At 40.9% G+C, this 23,429-nt stretch overlaps 4 protein-coding genes across 11 annotated transcripts in view; 2 read left to right on the top strand and 2 right to left on the bottom strand.

Moving 5' to 3' along the window:
* Positions 1-2,712, bottom strand: part of slc35a1 (solute carrier family 35 member A1) — a 12,560-nt gene extending 9,848 nt beyond the window's left edge. For 3 of the 4 annotated variants that reach the window (XR_015517382.1, XR_015517383.1, XR_015517384.1), the window contains exons 1-3: positions 2,608-2,712; positions 1,631-1,808; positions 856-1,015 (exon numbers count right to left, since the gene is read on the bottom strand). Coding sequence is in view for 1 of the 4 variants with exons in the window: in NM_001128811.1 (NP_001122283.1) it covers positions 856-1,015; positions 1,631-1,808; positions 2,608-2,617 (348 nt within the window). In the remaining 3 variants the exon portion in view is untranslated. 4 annotated transcript variants of the gene reach the window in all.
* Positions 1-23,429, top strand: part of ppil4 (peptidylprolyl isomerase (cyclophilin)-like 4) — an 892,903-nt gene that overhangs the window by 313,437 nt on the left and 556,037 nt on the right. The gene's annotated exons all lie outside the window — the stretch shown is intronic.
* Positions 1-23,429, bottom strand: part of akap7 (A-kinase anchoring protein 7) — a gene marked incomplete at its 3' end in the record, with an annotated part of 498,825 nt that overhangs the window by 255,925 nt on the left and 219,471 nt on the right.
* On the top strand, positions 3,772-23,155 carry cfap206 (cilia and flagella associated protein 206). 2 transcript variants are annotated; one of them, XM_087296499.1, is made up of 12 exons: positions 3,772-3,976; positions 4,266-4,349; positions 5,607-5,697; positions 10,795-10,983; positions 11,106-11,264; positions 11,343-11,557; positions 14,994-15,113; positions 15,952-16,132; positions 16,692-16,832; positions 18,400-18,626; positions 18,867-18,995; positions 22,797-23,152. In XM_087296499.1, exons 1-12 carry the CDS (start codon positions 3,869-3,871, stop codon positions 23,010-23,012), a joined length of 1,860 nt encoding a protein of 619 aa, XP_087152625.1. In that variant the 5' UTR covers positions 3,772-3,868; the 3' UTR covers positions 23,013-23,152.

Below are 23,429 nucleotides of genomic sequence, written 5' to 3'. Positions count from 1 at the left end.
CTAGCCGAAATAAAACAAATAAGACTTTCTCCAGAAGAAAAAAATATAATGTGCACACACATAAATACACACATACATACACATACATATATACATAGTGTGTTTGTGTGTGTGTATAATTTTTCATTATTTATATAGATTTTTTTTTATCACAATAGAATTGTAAAAAACTATTTATTTATCTATTAAACTATTTTATTTCTAAAACTTTTTATTTATCTATTAAACTATTTTATTTCTGAAACTATTTATTTATCTATTAAACTATTTTATTTCTAAAACTATTTATTTATCTATTAAACTATTTTATTTCTAAAACTTTTTATTTATCTATTAAACTATTTTATTTCTGAAACTATTTATTTATCTATTAAACTATTTTATTTCTAAAACTTTTTATTTATCTATTAAACTATTTTATTTCTGAAACTATTTATTTATCTATTAAACTATTTTATTTTTGAAACTTTTTATTTATCTATTAAACTATTTTATTTCTAAAACTATTTATTTATCTATTAAACTATTTTATTTCTAAAACTATTTATTTATCTATTAAACTATTTTATTTCTGAAACTATTTATTTATCTATTAAACTATTTTATTTCTGAAACTATTTATTTATCTATTAAACTATTTTATTTCTAAAACTTTTTATTTATCTATTAAACTATTTTATTTCTAAAACTATTTATTTATCTATTAAACTATTTTATTTCTAAAACTATTTATTTATCTATTAAACTATTTTATTTCTATCTAGTCTGATTATTATTATGGTGCACAGGTGTGTGTGTGTGTGATGATGACAATGGTGTTTCCCTCAGGTGGTCTTTGATGTCTGCTCAGCTCACCTGGTAGACGGCGGCGTCCAGGTTGCTCAGGGCCACAAAGGCCATGTTGTTCTGGATGGCGTAGACCACTGACGGGACGCTCAGCTTCAGCAGCTCTTTGGGACTCCTGAATATATGTGTGACCAGGGCAGCTCGACAGCGGCCCACATCTCCGGTCTCTCTGAGGACAGAACATCACAGAGCAAATCACACACACACACTTTTCTGAGAGCAGATACACACACACAAACACACACACACACACACACACACACACACACTTCTCTGAGAGCGGACCCAAATGGGCACGTTTGACAGGTGTGAATGCTCCGAATCGGGCCCATGTGCAGTTTAGTTACCCGGTTGGAAGAGGTATGCCATAGTGCGGTTTGGTTAAGCTTTGGCGCTGTACGCTTGTAGTGTGTGTGCAAAGAACGCCTGAGCCCGAAACTGAAGATGTGACGTGACTTTTAGGGGACTGTTTCATATGGATTTATTCCTAATTTTTACCGTTTAATGAACATGACAGCTATAGTTTATTAAGGACAGAAACCCCTCACTGCATGACAGCTGCACCTTCAGCAAACCTCCTAACTCCTGCAGCACGAGGACTTTATGAACATTCATGAGCATCAAAAGTGCTGGATCTGTTCAGCAAAAGATCTCACGGTGTGTCACTGCATATCAAACCACTTAAAATAATACAAAACATTATAATTAAAGCAATCTCCACGGTGCTGAGCACTTCTCGCACATATACATACATAATCTCTCTCTTTCTCACATGCACCCTCACCTGACCAGCATGACGAGACTGAGCAGCAGCTTGATGATCTCGGCCAGGCAGACGGCGGTGGTGGAGAAGTAGAGCTCTGTGGACACTGTCCTGGTGTACCTGAGGGCCACGGTGTATGTGGCGGCGATCAGGGTCATCACAGTCAGACAGTAGAGCTTGAAGAGCACACTCACCGACTCTGAGAAACACACACACACACACACACACACACACACACACACACAGGCAGATTAAAACATCACTGCACAAACACACACTTACACAGACATATATATACAGATAAATATGCGCGCGCGCACACACACACACATACACACACATACACAACAACTCAAAACACAACCACACAAATATATGCTCAAACACACACACACACACACACACACACACACACACACACACACACACACACACACACACTCAAAAGAACACTAGCGCAACAGAACACATACAAAGAACACACACACACTATATATATATATATTTATTTATATAGACAGACAGACAAATAGATACACACACACACCAGCACATCAGAACACACACAAACACACACAAACACACATTCACTCAGAACACTAGCACATCAGAACACACACATATACAGAACACACACAAAAACAAAACACACACACATACACACACACACACACACACACACACACACACACACACACACACACACACACACAGAGAACACCAGCACATCAGAACACACACACACACACACACACACACACACACACACACACACACAACACACAACACACAATCTAAACAACACTAGCAAATCAGAACACACACAAACCCACACATTTACACATTCTTTCTCACTTACTGTCTCTCTCTCTCTCACTCACACACACACACACACACACACACACACACACACACACACACACACACACACACACACACACACACAGTCAGCTTGAGACGCGTCAGCACTCATCTGCCGGTTGTCAGTCGTCGCTTACCGCTCGCCATGTCTGTGTTGTATCGGTGACTCAGTGACGGTAATGATGGTCGGTTATCTTCCTCTGACTGACGCGACTGTCCACATTTCTGATTCCTGCACGAATGTAGCGACCGTCAGACAGGCACTTCCGAGTGAGCGCACACACGCCTTTCAAAATAAAGGCCCTGTTTCAAATGTACGTCATTCATACAAAACGTACTAGGTAGGAATAAAAAAATAATGAACGGGCGCTTTACATAAAAAGAAAACATATTTTCTTAATCTTCTTATCTTATTAACAAAATTTTATATCCATAAATGTAAATTTTCAAACCAAAAAACTTTTTTTTATATATATATATATTTTGCTTACTGAAATGCAGTATTACTTTGACACAGTGTCTAACTCTTTTACAAAAAAGGCTTTAAAAACAACTGAAATTTGTAAATTATATAATCTTTTTCTTTAATGTGTAATGTATTTACCCCTCCTGTTTTTTTTTTTTTTTTTTTGTTATCTGTTGTTGTTTCTTTTTCCAAAAAGAAACAACAACTTCTTTTTCAACAACAACTTTCTTTTTGTCTCTTCAATTTCTTGGTAATATACTGTGATTCTATATTCTCATTTTCGTATATTAATTTAAAAAAATTATAATAATAAAATAATAATAAAAGACTTTTTATATTTTACAATAAAACTGATATTATTCATTAGTGTTTTATAGTATAGTTAGTAAAGCCAACTATAAATTATAATCAGCACAAAATTAAAATTAATTTCAAACACAGGCCTATTTTGTTAAAGGAAGGCTATACTTGAGGATAAAGATATCACCGAAATACACGTGTATTTAAAGAGTGACGCATTGCTCGCTAAGGTTGGTGTAAAGTCACTTAGGTAAATGTATTTGTTTATTTTGGATTGTGGAAGCAAACGTCTATGTACGCGATCATGCCGCCTCCTGATGGTGAATGTGGTTGTGTACTCGTGACAGGTATAGGGTTGTTTGGTAACTTATTTCACTCACATTAAACGTCGACTTGAAAATATATTCCTATTTTAAAAAACTTTATAAACTCATACCGGCCACAACCTGCACACCTGCAGAGCCAGTCAGATCAGGCATTCAGCAGCTCGTGTTTGTGTTTGGTGCAGAAGCCCATGCGCACACGGTCCATCTCCATGACAACGATACAACGCGAGAGGACAGACACACCGCCGCCGGACACTAATGAGTGTAAAAACACGGCAAACGCGGTAAATACAGTAGCTGGTCATCATGTCGAGTTCACAGGCTGAAGGAGTGATAAGAAACATCATCCGAGAAATCTCGCAGACGTGTTTGAGCAGAGGACAAACTCTGAGTGAGACTCTTATCGCGTTCATGGTGAGTCTGAAGTAACGTTACACAAACACACAACACTAACTTACATGACTGAACAACTGTACAACTCTTCAGGTCAGTGGTTGATTGTGTGCAGGTGAAAAACACACAACACTAAATTATTATTGTGTCCAGGTAAAAGACACACAACACTGAATTATTATTGTGTCCAGGTAAAAGACACACAACACTGAATTATTATTGTGTCCAGGTAAAAGACACACAACACTGAATTATTATTGTGTCCAGGTAAAAAAAACACACAACAACACTGAATTATTATTGTGTCCAGGTGAAAGCTGTTGTTCTGGACCCCACCAATCATTTCAACGTGGACAGAACTCTTACAAAGCAAGATGTGCAGAAACTTATTGAGGTAAACAATCTATCTATCTATCTATCTATCTATCTATCTATCTATCTATCTATCTATCTATCTATCTATCTATCTATCTATCTATCTATCTATCTATCTATCTATCTATCTATCTATCCATCCATCCATCCATCCATCCATCCATCCATCCATCCATCCATCCATCCATCCACATCAATTGCTATGTTACATTTAACATTTCTACATCTTTCATTAATGTTTGGTTTGTTATGATTGGATGATATTCTGAGAGACGACTAGCCTATTTGAACATCTGAAACTTCTAAAAAATCTAAATGTATCTTAATGCATATCGCTAATCAAATATAAAGTGTTGATTTATTTTAGGTGGAAAAGGTAACAACATGATCTTTGACTAGGGCTGTAACACACATGGACTGTGGAACAATACATCAGTCCTTTAAATTTCGAATTCAAATCTCATGTATGAAAGCATTTAGGCTTTCCTGTAAAATATAATGATGACGGCAAAAGTTGTGGTGGGTTATTCAGGATGTGGTGGGTTTCTCATGTTACTAAAGGTGTTTTCTGTCACTACTTGTTTAGTCTGCATTAATGCGTTCAGTGTAAGTCACACGGTTAATCATTAAAAGATCGGGATCTCAACACCCACGCAACATAAATTATGTAGAAGTTCTGGGAGAACAGTTTATAGTGTAGTTAAAATCACTGATGTTTATGATAAAGATTAAAATCTCCGTCATATGCATTTAACAAGCAATTACATTTATTAACCAGTAGGTGGCGACAAGCAGCCATCAAAAATATGCCACTGACTAATTCTTCAGAAATGATCATCTAGCAATGAAACATGAAGTTTAATGAGTGAATATCTGAATCATTTATTGAAGATGAGACTAAAAATAAATGTGGGTTGTACAAATTAGAATGTTAGATTTCTACATTTAGTGTTATCAGCAGCAGTAGTAGTAACATTTAATTTTTCATAGTACTGAATATTTCACAGTTTATTTTAATTCAGCTGATTATTTCTTGATTTTATTTTTAATACAATCACAGGTTCTTATTTCTGTGTGTTAAAACCAAAAGTTTCCTGCAGTACTATTTTTTGTAATAAATGGAAAGCAAATTACATTTGTCTTCCCCTTTTTTTGGCTGATACAAAAAAATGGTCCGATCCGTGACTAAAAAACCATAATGAGCTCTGAACCATGAGATTTGTGATCAGTTACACCCCTATCTTTGACTGATTGAGGCTGTGTCTTGTGTCTGCAGCTGTGTGTGGACAGACTCATGGACCAGACCAGTCCAACTCTCCAAACCATTAAGATGCAGGTTTACTTCGACATGAACTACACTCCTCGACGTAAGTGTGAACACAACCCAGAGCAGCGGAGATCACAGCAGGGGCGTAAAAAGTACTCAAACATATGCCTGAGAAAATATTCTTGAGTAAAGCAAACCAAATGGTGATTAAAGGGGTAGTTCACCCAAAAATGAAAATGTACTGACTATTTACTCTCCCTCAAGTGGGTTCAAACCTTAATGAGTTTCTTTCTTCTGTTGAACAAAAAAGAGGATATTTGAGACAATTCCAGTGTTTTATAGTGTTTTATTTATAGGTCTGGCTGGTCTGTTCTTCTTCAGCAGCGCTTGTTGCATTGTGTTACAGTGGGAGAGTTTGAGACTCAAAAATCGCAGATGCACTGTAAACAGGGCCGGAGTGGGACTCCTTTACAGCCCTGGAGTTTCAAGCATTAGACCAGCCCACCTCAGTTTACGACTGACTATATTAAAATAAGGTCATTTCCAATTCAGTTTCTAATTACACTATCACGTCTTTGTCAAGAAAACAGCTGATTTAGAACTTCAAATGTTCAACAACCTTACAGTTTTATCAATACAAATGAAGAAAGAAAAAAGAATTACTCAGGTGAGGATCGAACACAGATGGACGACATTGCAAGGCAACGTGCTGACCACTGGACTACAATGGCGCTGTTACACAAGTATGGCCGGAATGATAGTTACACCATCATTACCCTGCAGGCTGCATTTTGCTCATGGGGCTGCGAGACAATAAATAAGAAGAGCGGAGCTGCGGCAAAATAATGAATAAAAAGAGTAAGGCTATGGTCAAATAAATAATGAAAAGAAAGTTCCACTGCTGAGAGTGCAAGCAGCTAGAAACACCAGCCCTCGTGGCTAAACAGACCGGCCCACCGGGAACTATCCCAGTCCTCCCGATTGGCCAATCCGGGCCTGACTGTAAACCCAAATACAGTGGTGGGAGTAACGAATTACAACTACTCACGTTACTGTAATTAAGTACATTTTTTGGGTAATTGTACTTTCATGAGTAGAATTTTAAGCCTGTAATTTTACTTGTACTTGAGTACAAATTAAGCTGAGTAATCTACTTCGTTACTTTTAAAATCACAATTCGTTACAGAGTACTGTAAATAAATTAATATTTCAGCCACGCACTGACCAGCATTTCGGTAGCCAATAAAAAAAGCTGATCTTAACGGACCAATGAAAAGCCTGGTACATTATTTGAACCGAAAAACAAGTTCAGGCTACTGCAGATTTACGTGACCGTCATCATACAGTCACAAAGTTATCAATTGACATATGGAGATTTAAGACAGGAGAAATGAGGAAGAAATAGCAGAGGATGAATGCCCATTGCCACACCTGGATGAGCTGTTCACCTACAGGTACATAGGGAAAAAAGGGGACAGCTGTGCTGATGTGAATAGCTATGGTATCATCTAAAATGCTAATTAAATGTATGCCCAAAACTAGAATATCGCATAAAAGACGGCAAATAAAGCAGCGTTTCCGTCCAACAAGTCAAAGAGAACAAAATTGCCACCTGATTAACTGGCGACAAATATCAAAAGTAAAAACAGAATTTGCATCAGTAGGAGCAGCTGCGTGAATAAATTATCTTCATTTAATAAGTGACTTGCACATCAGAAGGTAATCCTGCATGCAGTGAACGCGCGCTGGGCGCGAGACACGGAGTGCAGGCACTCTTGACAATTCTGGAGGTCGTTATTAATACAATATAATACTGAAATGGTTGAGGCGGTTTAGAATGACCAAAACAACACTTTAGATGTTTTACAATGTGCTTAGCCTGCTGGATTGTCCATTCACACACATTTTCAAAATATATGCGCATTATAGCGTTTCCATCAACCGTTTTTATGTGCATATCCAAAAAGCGCAAAAAAAAAGTGGATGAAACCTGCCCACTGCTGTGCCATCCGGCTTACACAGGGTTTCCCTGGGGTCTTAAAATGTCTAAAAAATAAACATCTAAATTTTAGGCCTTAAAAAGTCTCAAATTCGCTGTTCTAGGTCTGAAATATGTTTGCACAGGTCTTATTTTTCCGATGTACATGTATCGCTACTCCTAATGCTCATTTAATTTTTGTTGTTGTTGCTTGGTTTCGTGGTGGTGTAGTTCTTTATTTCACTATTCCTATTGTAATTTGCAGTATTAAAACTACAAATAAGAAAAGACCAGCATGCAATATGACTTAAATGCAGTGCGCGCGGCGAATGTGACGTCATCGCCGTGTTTGCGGAGGTTCACTTTGGATGCGCGCGACATGATTTCGGGTGAACAGTTCGCGCGGCGCCGCGCTTGATTTGAGTTGAATTTGAATCACTTTAAAGAGATTTTGTCTGTAACAGTACGACTGTACAGACATCTTAACTATCCGACCATGCGTGATCAGCATAGAGATAACCAGATGACCAATAATTCTTGGCTAAAAATTGCAACAGCCATGGAAAGGAAGTGTTTTGTTAAAGTTTGAAAAAACCTGGGGGATAAGTTTGTTACAACAAAAAAGAGGCCATGGCAAAAGTGGAGACCCAGGTGGTTTTAAGATTACAGAATATGTTTTTCCACCATTTATTGGTTTTAAACTGATGTATCATTTTGAAGTTAAAGCAATGTAACAAAAATTAAGTAACAAATTAAGTATTTGATAAATGGAAAAGAATATATGAGCCCATCGGCTTACAGTATACTGATGCCCAATTTCTAGGCTTTATTGGTGATAATGGACAGGATTGTTGGACCATTATTGCCTTTTCAGCTCATTAGTAGAGGACAGAAACTAGCCAGACAATAATGTGTCAATTGTTGAGTGGGCAAAAAAAAATATTTTTTTTTTCTATTATTTTTGCCAGAATAAAAAAAAAATAATTGTAGAGTAACCCATGTTCTGTTGTCATTGAAATTTAACTTTAATAGGTAGAACTGTCCGAGATATAAACACAAGTGAGTGATGCATCAAACTTTAATTACAAAAATCTTGAATAGTTATAAAACTTTATAATCATTCATTAATTTTCTTTTTGGCTTAGTTCCTTTATTAATCTGGGGTAACCACAGCGGAATGAACCGCCAATTTATCCAGCATATGTTTTACACAGCGGATGCCCTTCCAGCTGCAACCCATTCTCATTTACAACAACAGACAATTTAGCTTACCTAATTCACCTAAAATGCATGTCTTTGGACTGTGGGGAAAACCGGAGCATCTTGAGCAAACCCACGCAGCACGGGGAGAACATGCAAACTCCACACAGAAATGCCAACTGACCCAGCCAAGGCTTGAACCAGCAACCTTTTTGCCTTGAGTCGAGAGCGCTACCCACTGCCCCACCCCGTCACCCAACTTTGTAATCATAATAAATTATAAAAATAATGAAAAATAATTATTTTTAAAATCTTGAACAATATTAAAGATATGACGTAGTTCTGGAAACGTTGTACTTCTCTGTTTATCCGTCTGACTTTACAGTGAGGTTTCTTTTGACTGGCCCCTGATGTTTTAAAGAATATCACAATGACGAACGCGTCTAGTATTAAAGTCTCATCCATTTCGTGAGGTGCGTGCACAGTCAGCGGAGGTGTGCAATGCGGAGCCAGGCGAAAGTATAAATCGGCTTCAAAATGTTTGTTTCTTTGTTTTTTTGTTCCTGCACTTCAATGGTGCATCTAACCTGTCTTCAGTACTGTTCTATTTCAATAATTTTATTTTACCACAAATTTTGTGTTTTTGCATTTTCTCTTGCATGATTTTGATATTGTGATATAGGTCTTAAATTTAATACTTTATGGTCTTAAAGAGGTCTTAAAAAGTCTTAAATTTGCCATTATGATATCTGCAGAAACCCTTTTTTTAAAGACTTCAATCTATAATCTAAAAAAAAACACTATGGTAAGAAGACAACTTAATTTGTGTGATATTATATTTATTAATAATATGTTTAGGCACTAGGCAGTGTTGTTCTGTGGTTTCTGACGGTTCAGTTCGCGAATTAGGTAATTAACAAAGTTTCTCCATAATTTGCAAGTGTTTTTTTTTTTATTTATTACATCATCTATTGATCGTACAGATAAAAGAGGCATCATTTGAAATGATAAAAAGTTGTGCATTTGTGCATATTTCTGTTATCTTTATACTCAAAATAACAAAACATTGTTTTTGTAAAATAATCATGGTGCGCAGTGGGTATTGCTATCGCCTCAAAGCAAAAAGTTTGTTGGTTCAAGCCCTGGCTGAGTCAGTTGGTGTTTCTGTGTGGAGTTTGCATGTTTTCCCCATGTTGGCGTGGGTTTCCTCTATAGGTGCTCTATAATTATAATCTATAATTAATGCTGTTTACACAGTTTTAAAAGTGTTTATAGCATCTTTAAATGTGTTATGTAAAATGTGTTTTACTGCCTGGATCTTGTCTGACTCCGCATTTATGGATAATTCCACCAATATCGCCAAGCTAAAAAAGTAATTTGTAATTTTGTAATTTGAGTAGTTTTTACGAAGAGTAATTTGTACTTTTACTTGAGTACTTTTTAACACCAGTACTTTTACTTGTAATTGAGTACAATTTCAGCAATGTAACAGTACTTGTAATTGAGTACAATTTTTTTGTACTCTTACCACCACTGCCCAAATAGCTGACATTACTAGTAAACTGTTTTAATTAAACTGCAATACCCAGTTCAACCAGTGGGGGGTCAATCTTACACATCGCAGCTTTGACATCCCCTGAGAGTGTGGAATAAACCTCTATTTGATAAATCAATCTTTTTTTATGGTCATATTTGGACTTGAGTCACAGCCGTAGATGAACACAACTAAAGTAAATCACACTCAATCTGTCAGAATATTAGCAGAAGATCATGAAACACCTCCACAAACCACATCAGTAGCTCCTTTATTACTGACCTGACTGACTTTCTTTCTGTCAGACGGCTACAAAAGTCCTCGTCTACATTCACTGAGAGCTGCAAGTTTCCAGAAGTCATTAGTAAAGAACTGCTGAAACCTGATGATGATCTGATCTTTATTAAGAGCTCCAGCGCTGTTCAGCATGAGGGACAAACCAGATTCATCATTCAGTGATTCAGGTGTGTGTGTGTGTGTCTCAGGGGAGTTTCTGGAGATGCAGCAGAAGCTCCTTCAGTCTCGTCTGCAGTCGCTGAGCAGAGAAATCACTGACAGCAGAGCAAAGAGCAGAGAAGATCTGAAGAAGCTGTATGGCACCATAGTCCACTACATCATCCAGAGCTCCAACCTGAGCTCCAGCACAGACATCAACACCGTGAGAGAGACCACAGGTACACACACACATACAAACACACACACTGAAGCTGTACGGCACCATAGTCCACTATATAATCCAGAGCTCCAACCGTTTTTTTTGATTGTATGTGTGTGTGTGTGTGTGTGTGTCTTTTAGCGGCTCTGCAGAGCATCTTTCCCCCGTCTCAGCTGGGAAGCTTCATGTCTCTGCTGAAATCAGACAAAGAGCAGCAGCTGAAGGAAAACTCTCTAATCGTCAGCGGCATTCGGCTCTTCAACAAGGACAACGGTGAAGGAGGGGAGGCCATCCAGAGCCGTACGTCTGCCTCTTCATCCTCTTCATCATCATCATCATCATCAGCAGCTCATGTCGGGTGTGTGTTTCCTCCTGCAGTGCCGTCTATCCTGAACGAGAAGCTGCCGGGCGTCGTCTCAGATCTGGAGCGTGAACTGGCGTCCTGCGAGCGTTTGTGCTGGCAGTACACCGGCCTGCTGGAGCAGATCTCTGAGCGGGACACAGCACACAGCCAGAGCCCCGTCCCGCCCCGGCTGCTCACACAGGCTCTGTACAACACACGGCAGCATGAGGCCTTCCTCAGACTCACACTGGTGCGTTCACACTCATCTCTGCTGCTAAAATAATAATAAGCCAAACTACAGCTGCCAGAGAGCTCTGAATCAACATGTTTAAACTGATCTCTGATATCTACAGAGAAGGTGTGAAGTTTTGCTGAGTGCAAACGATCTCCAGAAACAGTTTAACATCTTAGTTTACCCCCTTAGGAGTCTGCCCTGGGATAAAATGATCAGTTTTTACCTTATTTGGAAGGGTCATGAATATTAATGAGTGTTCTGTCACTGACGTTTGCACGACGTAGGGTTGGGTTAATAGACCATGCCATTGTCCATCGCCGATGGCCGATAGATATCACAATGCTGATCTGGCATTGCGATCCTCCGCCCCCGTTGCAGCAGCAACCCTCTCGCGAAAACGACACATTTAGGCCCCGTTCACACTAATACGTCTTACACAATGACTGTAAAAAATATGGACGACGCGACAGCCCCTTTTCCCATTAAACGCCTTGAGGGCAAAACACCTGCTTTACGGGCACAAACTGTCTCAAAAGACTGCTGAAATTGGAGCCTTGACATGCGCAGAAGGACTGTCTGATGGAGCCAGAGGAGGAGCCGCGAAAATGAGTCGAGCTTCCAACCAAACGCTTTATGTAAAATCAACCACGCCCCCCGAACTTCTCAGCATGCGTTTGCTGTCATATCAACACAAATGGATGTAATAACGTTAACAAATATGAGTTTTTTTTTATATTCAATCGCGCCAGCTCCGGGCCGCAGCGCTTAACCTACTCGCGGCGTCGCGGGCTGATTCCGCCTCGCATGCGGCAGCGCCGGCTCGCTCGGCCGCCGCATCTGGCTCGATTGACTCGGGCTGGAATCGGGCAGTGAGTCCAGGCATCCGGAGTAGGTCCAGCAGAGGTAGTCAGTCTGAGCTCTGAGGGGTAAGTCTCCGGCAGGCGAGAATCTAGCCGAACTGGTCCGAGTGTATTTTGTCATCTGGGTGGTTAGGCGTGTATCAGCAAACTAATAAAGCCCGAAAAAAGCTCTGACCTTAGCGAATAAACAGTGTTCCACCAGGATCATGTATGTCAGAAACTGTAGTTTACTGCTGAACTCATCTTATCATGGTAAAATAACACAGAAATCGAATAAAAACACTTCAGTCTCCTGCCGAAGCTCAGACGCGCTGCTTTGAGAAACTGTCAATCACCGCTGTCAATCACGATGACACGCCCAGCATTAAATTACTGCTAAAAACAAACTGTTTACAAAAATGAAGATCTGCACCTATTTCAGCACAATAACCAGCGCCTTAATCCACCAGAACCATCTTTCGGGACATTTTATTGCAAGTGTAATAATTTTTTTTACTTGGGCTCAAGTCTCCTTCATTAACACGGAGGAGGCGGGCTTTATGACTTGTACTGCAGCCAGCCCCAAGGGGGCGATCTAACGGCCGAGACCTTCACTCAAACGTAGGCTTGCGGCACACTTGATCTTACAGTTTTTCTTGATTGATTTGATGCAGCCGTCAACTGAAACTCCACATTTTCAAAACAGTTAACACACACTGGCCTAAACAGCGGCACTCTTGGTCAAAATGACACAATTTGCTTGCAAAATGCACATACCGTGTCAAAACATTTAACATATACAACAAAAGCTAGTTTTACCTTCAAACAACACAACTTGCAAACAAGTATATGAACTCTTTCAATTAATCATTACACAATAGACAACAAAATACAGAACTCAGTGTGAATCAGTGCACTGTTGCTTGACATTGTAGCCTATTGCCAATGCCATTTGTTGTCTTTCTATTTGGGCTGTCAAATTTGCCTTTTTGCAAAGAGAATTGGATCCAGAATAAGAAATACTTTGATTAAATTTATATTGAATTCATGACATTTTTCAAACTGTGGCTGAAAAATGCAATACTGTAAAAAAAATAAATAAATACACACATGTAAACCAATATACAGTGAAATCTTTTGGGAATATGGCACATAGCCATTATTGACCTCCCCCATCCATGCTGTCACAGAACAACACAGACCTTCCACCATTTTCAATGTTTGCAGACTGATTGCTAAATGAAGATTTGTGTGAAGGAGTGTCAAACCGGTGCTTCAGTGGATTCATACTGATCTTGGTGGTTTCTAATGGTTAGGAATAGATGGTTTCTGTTTGGTTAGCATAGCTAAAACAATGGAGTTTGGACTGCTTGAATGACATCCGTGTTAACGGTTTTGAAAAATGGTGGGGAAAATGTGTCAACCCAATGAGAAAGGGTTTACACATTTGCAAGACCTGTCTTCTGCTCTGCTGGGATAGTGATAATGAAAATGAAGTGGAACCTAGTTTCTTTAACCAGGTCAAAGCAAACAAGAAAAACTGTAATTTTAAAATGCCATTTTAAAACGAAAACAATCCACATCCACACTGGCGTTTCATTAGTATTTTTGAACAGCCCTCCGTCCACACGATACCGATAAAAACGTTCACCACGTGACCACACACACGTACACTTTGTCATGTGCTGCAGCGTCTGAGCTTCAGCAGTCCAGTGGAGTGCTAAGTACGCCCTACTCACACTATGTAAAGTTGCCTTGAACCAGGACAAAGCACGCTTGCCCCCCCCTCTCGTCTCCCCTAACGGCCCGCACTCACATTACATTCGGGCCTGGGCACGTCATTGATGCTGCGCTGTCCAGTAAGCGCTCTCGCTCAGCACAGTGGAGATTTCTTCAGTCATATCGCTTTAGTCGTTTGATATGCAGTGACATGCAGTCAAATATTTCGCTGAACAGATCAGCCACTTTTGACGCTCATAAACAATAATAAAGTCCTCGAGCTGCAGGAATTAGGAGGTTTGCTGAAGGTGCAGCTGTGGTGCAGTGAGGGGTTTGCATCTTTAATAATCTACGACAGTTTGCGATTATTGAACGGTAAGAATGATTAATAAATCCATATCAAACAGTCCCTTAAAAGTCACGTCTCGCTTTCAGTTTCGGGCTCAGGCACATTTTGCAATCTCACACAATTGTATGGCACTCAAGCCCACCTCTTCCAGCCAGGCCAGGGCCGGCCAAGTGAACCGTGCCTGACCCTGATTCAGAGCACTCACACTTCTCAAACGATCCGGTAAACAGGCCTGGGCATGGTTCAAATAGCATTGTGTGAGTAGGCGCTCAGTGATCTGGAAAGGCTGATGTCTAACACATAGACACACATTCTTCAAGAGGAGCGAGAATAGACAGATATTGTGTAGAATATACTGACCCTAACAAATGTTTTTCATCATGCATATTCATATTCAGCAGAAGGGTTTTTATTTATTTGAGTCAAATACAGCGTGTAATTGTGAATGAGCACTAATGTTGAGTATTCAGACAACAGGGGGTGTAACGAATGAGTGTTTAATAATGTAAACAGTTTAATAACGAGATGTTGATGTTTCCATCAGGCGGACGTCATCCTGTGTGCACAGGAAGTGACACGTTTACAGTCGGATCTAATGAGTCGAATGACACTCCTGAGAGACGCCATTCACACCAAAACTACAGTGCCAACAACACACGTGTTTGTGAGTCCCTCATATACTGCATTTTACACTGTGTTCACCACAGTATCTATATAAGACTGATATTAAAGTGTATTGCTGTCTTTCACTCCAGAAAAACCACAGTAAGAGCTGAGTGATATTACACAGTGCATAAATCTGGATTAAAGTCTGCGTGAACTGAAAGATGCAGAGACGTTTATTGCAGAAACTGAATATTGAGACTGATGTCTAACACATGCACAGACACAGACACTCCAAGAGGAATGAGAATACACAGATATTGTTTTAGAGCTGTTTGTGTGTGTGTGTGTGTGTGTGTGTGAGCTGATTAGTAATGTTAGTGTGTGTGTGTGTGCTGTTTGTGTGTGTGCGCTGATTAGTAATGTTAGTGTGTGTGTGTGTGTGTGTGAGCTAATTAGTAATGTTAGTGTGTGTGTGTGCTAATAAATAATGTTAGTGTGTGTGCTGTTTGTGTGTGCTCTGATTAGTAATGTTAGTGTGTTTGTGTGAGCGCGGTTTAGTGTTTAGTGTGTGTGCAGTTTAGTGTTGTTAGTGTGTGTGCTAATTAGTAATGTTAGTGTGTGTGTGTGTGAGCTGATTAGTAATGTTAGTGTGTTGTTAGTGTGTGTTGTATGTGTGCAGTTAAGTGTTGATAGTGTGTGTGTGTGTTGTGTGTGTGCAGTTTAGTGCTGTTAGTGTGTGCTGTTTAGTGTTGTTAGTGTGTGTGCGCTGATTAGTAATGTTAGTGTGTGTGTGTGCTGTTCACTGTTGTTAGTGTGTGTGTGTGTGGTGGTTAGTTAATGTTTGTTTTGTAGTGGCATCATGGTAACTAGTTTCTGTGTGTTTTTCTCCTCTTCAGCCTCATTTCAGCGCAGTGGGCCGGCTGTGGGCGGGGCTAGAGCAGGAGATGCTGCTACTGAGCATGCTCACTAATGTGACATCTGGACTGAGAGTCTTCCTGACAGCAGAGTCTCTGCTGACCCCAGATCAGATGGAGCTGGCGGTGCGCACTGATGCTGACAGATGCTCTGGGACAGCAGGTCACACACACACACACACACACACACACACACACACACACACGTGTTAATATGCCACTCAGATCAGCTGGTTTCACTCAACTCTTCATCGACACGACTCCAGATTAAGGGTTTCTGGAGCATCATGGGGTTATAAAAGCTCTCTGAAAGTCAGAGATGTTTATATCTTTGATAATCAGTTATTCTGAAGTTCATATTTTTAATATTTAGTTATATTTAGTTTATATTTCTGTCAAAGTTCTGAAATATCAGGGATATTGACTGTAGATTTAGATGTAGTTTTCTAGAGTGTGTGTGAAGCCGACAGGAGCAGCATCTCTATTAGCATCTGACTCTGCTATTCAATCATGTTTAAACTACAGATTTGAGTAAATTAATTGTTATTCATTGTTTCAATCTTATGTTTAAGGCTGATATATTGCTGCAGTGAATTCTGGGAGCCGTGGATGAGTTTTGTAGGATTCTCCCAGCATGCACTGCAGCATGAGATTCATACTCTGATTCCTGATGTCTTTGTGTGTGAAGAGATTCCTAATGTTGTGTGTGTGTGTGTGTTCAGAGGAGCGTGTGCTGGTGTCAGAGACGAGCTCGTGTGAATGCTGTTTTCCTGAAAGCACTGCAGACTTCCAGCATCTGCCGCTGCAGTATAACGGCTTCTGCGGAGTCGCTCTGGTGGACAGAAATGGCCTTTTACTGCCAGGTACAAACAGGAAACAGTAGCTGAGATTTTATCACTGCAAAAACAAAGTGTACGATTGATTATTGCTGTTGTTGTGGAATATTGCACTGTTCATAATAAATTGACCTGGAATATTCACAAAAGTCCCATTGACTTAACATTGGACTAAAATTTGTGATTCTCATAACTTTGCGCCAGACTGTCATACAGACTTAAGGTTGGGCTCATTTATCTCAGACTACCAATCTGCCAATCACTGATGACCTTTCAACTTTTTAGCCACACCTAGCAACCACTTACGGCACCCTAGCAACTGTCCCATAGCCTTCCATTGTTACAACTGCCATTGACTTTACATTGGACATACTGACAACATACCAATCCATACTCACGGACATACTGATCATACTAGTTACATGCTAATTCATACTATACAAATACTAGCAACATGCTAATTTATACTAAATGCATGCTTGCCACATGCTAGTTTATACTAGAAACATGCTAATAACATGCTAATTCATACTAGAACCATGCTAACAATGTGTTAATTTAAGCTTGAAAAATGCTAGCATAATGCTAATACTAGATACATAATACTAGAAACATGCTAATTTATGTTAGCAACCACTCAGAACACCTTAGCAAACGCCTAGCAACACCTTAGCAACCACCCAGCAATGCCGTAGTAACCACCTTGTAACACCTTAGCAACCACTCAGAACACCCTAGCAACCACCTAACATCACCTTAGCATCCACCTATGCCTTAGCAACCATCTAGACACCAGTAAAAACACCATAGCAACCACTTAGCAACCCCCTAGAAAGACCTGAACAATCACCTAGCAACGCCTTAGCAACCACTAAGAAAACCCTAGCAATCACCTAGCAACACTTAAGGAAGTGCCTAGCACTCCTTAATAATCACCTAGAACATCTAGGCAACCACCTAGCAATGACCTAGCAACACCTTAGCAATAACCTAGAACACCTTAGCAACCACCTAGCAACACCTTAGCAACCATTCTGAACACTGTAGCAACCACCTAATAACACCTTAGTAACAACCTAGAACACCCTAGCAACCACCTTGCAACCAATCAGAACAGCTTAGCAACCACCTAGAACACCCTAGCAACCGTCTAGCAATGCCTTAGTAACCACTCAGAACACCCTAGGTACACCTTAGCAAGAAACATGCCAACTCATACTAGAAACCTGAGAATGCAAACTTCTTAAAAACTACTACAATGATTTAACTTTTAAAGCTACTTCAAACTTGTAGACGAGGCTTTCTCAAGCCACCATAAAGTTTGTCTATTAACTTTTATAATATTTTGTTTATTGTAAATTAACATCTCTCCAATGACATCTGTTTTCTGATTGGTGTTTACTGTTATGAGGGTGGAGTCAACCTGTCACTCAAATGAGATCCACCAATAGCAGAATACAACTGTCCAATCAGTTCCCTGTGCACAAAATCAAGCCCCGCCCACATTTGTTCGTCATCCTGAAGTGAGATTGTCACAATAGAGGAGAAAAGATAAGAAACAAATGCTAACGTGCGCATGCTCTCCTGTTCTCAGGTAACACAAGCATCGGCGTGCTGAAGCATAAGGAGAAATATTACGCGTTCAGCAGCAGGAGCGCAGCATACGAGTTCTCCTGTCGAGCAGATGAATACACAGCAGCGGTGCTGGAGACGGCCAGCAGAACACCTGAACTCATCCAGCTGCTGCAGCTGCAGCAGCACTTCACCAGCAGCACTGCATACTCTCAGCTGCCAGCCGGACACCAGAGTCTGACAGCAGGGGTGAGGAACAATACAGCTCTGAAGAGAAGATCCAGAGCCCACAGAGAGGAGTTCTGAGCCACACATGTTTTATTACTAAAGAGAACTAAAGTTCCTATGGGTGATAAACAGGCCATACACTAACGAAACAGAAAAGTGCAGTCAATCTTTCCTTATTTGCATTGTTGTTAGTTTGTGATATCTGATGTGTGTGTTGTTGTAAGGTGTGTGTTGTTCGTTTCTCATATGCCATCTGGACAGAAACTGCTGCTGAAAAGCATCTCTAAAAGTGACGCCGGTGTTCAGACGGAGATCCACCCTCTGCAGAGCAACATCTGCACCTCCTATGAGTGGAACGAGTGGGAGATGAGAAGAAAAGCCATTAAACTGGTGAGACACACTGATCTCAGACCAGTTAGATGAACACGCTGATCTCAGGTTAGCTAGAGGAACACACTGATCTCAGACCAGCAAGATGAACACGCTGATCTCAGGTCAGCTAAATAATCACACTGATCTTAGGTCAGCTAGAGGAATGCACTGATCTCAGGTTAGCTGGATGAACACTACACACACTGATCTCAGGTCAGGTAGATCAGTGGTTCTCAAAGTGGGGGTCGGGACCCCTTGAGGGGTCGCGGAACAATGAAGGGGGGGTTGCCTGGTGATTTCCAAAAATCTACTTATTATTAGGCCATAAGAATTACCATATTTTATCCATAACCAACTGAAGAGAAAAAAACAGTCGTTTTTTAGTTACTATAGTAGCTTATTTACTTGTTCTATTGGATTGCGACCCCTGGGGTAAATACTGTCCTGACGGTCAGTGACCACCGGAGGGCGCTGTAGTTGACAGACTCTGAAGATTTACTACAGCGCCCAAAAGACTACAAGTTCATACATACCACGCACATTACACCCGGTCCACGTACACTAATTGGCTCACAGCTGTTCCTGTTTCCTGTTAATTTCCTGGACTATTTATACAACCATTTCACCTCTGTTTGTCACTGCGTCGTTTGTCTTCTTTGTCATTCTTGTCCCGAGTTCTAGTAAGTCTTGCTACCGAGTTTCTTGATCTTGTTCTTGTATTTTTTTGCTAAAGTCTAGTTTGTAGAGTTATTGTTTCTTGAGCCTTGTCTCTGTTTTAGTTTCTAGTTTTGTCATTTGTTTGTTACTTTGTATTTTGATCACCTTGTTTGTTGCACTGTAAATAAATATCTGCACTTGGATTCACACCTTTTTGTTTTTGTACTGTTTTGATCACGCCAAACGTGACAAATACATTATATTAAAGACAGCAATAGCGTCAGATGCAGCAGATTGATTTTATAACACCAGGTTAAACTTTCTGGCCCATTTACAGCACTGAAATACATAAAAAAACTAAACGAAGAATAGACTTTGGTCTATTGGTGTGTGTGTGTGCGCCATTGCATGCAAGTTTTCTGTATTTATAACCACCTCAGAGGATATTGGGCGTCGCGAGTCACTGGCATTGTTATTTTAGGGGTCGCGTGCTGAAAAGTTTGGGAACCCCTGAGGTAGATGACCAATAGACAAACTGATCTCAGGTCAGCTAGATGAGCGTCGTCTATTTATGTAACTCCCATTCCCCAAATGAGGGAACAGAGACATTTATGTCAGGTTGATCGACTGGGGGATTTGCTTAGGACCAATCACTCCGATTTGTATAAAAATGGGTCAATGAATGCCTATGAAATTGGTAAGTGCAGCTCTTACAGGCGTAGCCACTCAGCAAATAGGAGTATAAAGGCTGCCTTGAGAGGAAGCTCATTAGACTACTTACTTAATCCATTCAGCTGTGGATTCAGCTCCTGTGGCAGGTGGACATAAACGTCTTAATTTCCTCCTTTCCAGAATGAGGGTTACATACATAACCAAGAGGTTTACCCTTAGTTGTTCACTACAAGTTTATGTTGAGTTGATCAACTAGCGAAGCCTATCCTAACTGCCACAGGAGCTGAACCTGTTACGCGATTTTGGGGCAATCTGTGTCAGGCAGGTAGCATGAACACACAAGTGCCATCAAAAGTGTAACCATCCAATGTCCCTGGCCCTAATTACCATGATAGGGAAAAGTAGTTCGGGATGTCATACTCACCAATCGTGCCAAGCACTTATACGAAGCCAAACTAACCCTAAATATGACAGAACATTGGGAAAGCTTTCCAGTCCCAAAGGGGAAGGACGTTGCAGAGGTCTCTGCTACCCAAATGTGGAGACCTGGAACCAAGACACATATGGTCTTGCCCTGATTAGGGGGAGCACACATATGGAAGATGGTTAGCTGATAGGGAGGACACAGTTCTGTGTGGTGTCTATGTAGGGGGACTCACTGTGGATAATACTGCATATGGAGTCACCTGGAAAGGGAACCACACATAGCTGGCACCGTACCCTAGAACATGGGTTGGCCAAGTTGGCCAACAATGTTATGGGCCTGCACCCTCCTCCTCCAACGACTCAGGTGAAGGAGGCCTTGGAGGAACTCTCTAGGGTTCACCAACGGGGAACTCAAGATAGCAGAGCATTATAATATGCTCATAGCTCCGGGTTACGGAGTGTGCCACAGCAAGTACTTTGACAACAAGCTTAGCTTTCTCCCGACTGACTAGATAACCAGCTCCATTTGGAGATTATTGAATCTTGCAAATGTGTTAAGTGTTGCCTAGCACTCAACTTTTCAGCTTAGATACAGCTCTTCCCTTCTGCCAACCTTCAAAACAGACAAAGAGCTTCTCAAAGGATCTTATGCTATGAGTGCAATCCACATACATGCGCAGTGCTCAGATGGGACACAGCAGCAAGAGGGCTGGGTCTGCCTCCTGCAGAGGCAGTGCTTGCAGGTTCGTTACCTGGTCCCAGAAAGAAGTGGTAGGAGCCTTGAGCACGTAGCCTTGGAATAAAATAAGGGTTATCCAGTTTGAATTTTAGGCAAGATTTGTTGACCCAATATGCCTCCAGGTCCCCGACCCTCTTGAATGACATAGGTGTGGTCAGCAGAGCTGTCTTAAGAGACAGAATCTTGATAGATACAGACTCAAGTGGTACAATTGGTATCTCTGCACCCTGGAATAGGCTACAGAGAGATCCCAGGAGGGTATGAGAGAGTAGTATGAGGCAAATTGAGCCTTCTAGTGCCTCTGAGGAACCGGATGACCAGGTCATGCTCCCCCTTGTCCAGCCATTCACCAGCTCATGGTGAGTGGAAATGGACATGTTGTAAACCTTCAGTATGAGGGGCGAAATTCTGCTCTCCAATTTAGACCAAAGTAAGGAAAGCACAACACCGATCAGTAAAGTTCGGGGGACGTCATGTCAAACAACAAAAAGACTCATAGAAGTGACTCTTACCCTAGTGACGGTGTAAACTATTAGTGGTAGTGGATCACCTAAATCTTCCAATTTGGAAGACTTGACGTGGATGTGGGAGCCCCATCACTGGGAGGAAGGTCTCAGTGGAAGTGTCAAGGATGGGCTGTAAGGTAAAGTGTGTGGGTTTGGAACCCACAATTGGGTGTGCCGAGAAGGCGCAACCACAAAAAACCTGCTCCTCATCCTTCCTGGCCTTGCACAGTGTCTCTGCAAGAGGGCTCACTGGTATAAAAGTCCATGCTTGTGCCTGCCCCAGGGCCAGCTGTGAACCACTGCCTCCATGCAGAGAGAGACTTCGATCAGGAAAGATGCAACTGGAAATAGATCAATTTCTAGAAAGTACACAGGGTGACCTGGATTTTCCTGAATCACGCACTTGAGAGGTTCCTCTCAAGGCAGCCTTTATGCTCCCAGTTGTAGAGGGGCTACACCTGTGAGAGCTGCACTTGCCAACTTCATAGGCATTCATTCCCCTGTTTTTACACAAATCAGAGTGATTGGTCCTTCTAAGTGAATCTTCTAGTGCAGGGGTGCCCAAACTCAGTCTTGGAGGGCTGGTGTCCAGGAGAGTTTCGTTCAAACCCAAATCAAACACACCTGAAGCAGTTAATCCAGCTTTTACTAGATATACTAGAAACTTCCTGCCAGGTGTGTTGAGCAAAAGTCTGCAGGACACTGGACCTCCTGTACTGGCCATGGGCACCCCTGCCCAAGTCAATCAAGTCGAAATAAACTTGTAGTGATCAACTGAGAGGGAACAGTTCATAATCGCAGGACTGATCTGTGTTTCAGGCTAATCTGCACAGTAAAGTGACCCGATCATCTCAGAGTGATTGGAGTTTGATGCGGAGACACAACAGCTCTCAGACGTTCCTCCCTAAAGACGCCAGCTGCCAGACAAAGCGAGACGGAGAGAGTCTCGTCCCCAAAGCACAGGTGTATCTGTCTGGCCTGAGAGGAGCCGCTGGATTTAGAAAGGTGGATTTAAGCAGAGCAGTTGATGAATGAGAAGCTTCGGTGTCTGCCTGAGTAAAAGCTCCGCTCTTCGTAGGATAGTTAGAGGAAGGTTGCTAATCATTGACATCCACTGTAATTTGTTAAATAACCTAAAGTTCCAGTGAAATTAAAATAAAGTGTTTTAGATGTTAGTCTTTGAGAGTATCTATAAGCTAGTGTGCTCCAAAACAGTGACAAAATTCACATTTAGAAGGAATAAACAGCCAAGACTTGCAGTTTGTCACTTCCGCATCTATCAAATGCTCTCTCGTGTCTGAAATGCCCCGCTCCCTTCAAGATGCTTCTCATTGTATGTGCTTGAGCTCAACTACTATCAATGGCAGATTGAAATACCATTGGCTGTTTTTGAAAAGGGGGAGGAGTTACTATATGCTCCACCCTCTAGTTATGTTTAAGTCTTTAACTGCA

This window comes from Danio rerio, chromosome 20 (genome assembly GCF_052040795.2).
Source record: "Danio rerio strain M-AB ecotype USA chromosome 20, GRCz13ab, whole genome shotgun sequence".
NCBI classification, from domain to species: Eukaryota; Metazoa; Chordata; class Actinopteri; order Cypriniformes; family Danionidae; genus Danio; species Danio rerio.
This window is presented reverse-complemented; position numbering and strand designations above follow the sequence as displayed.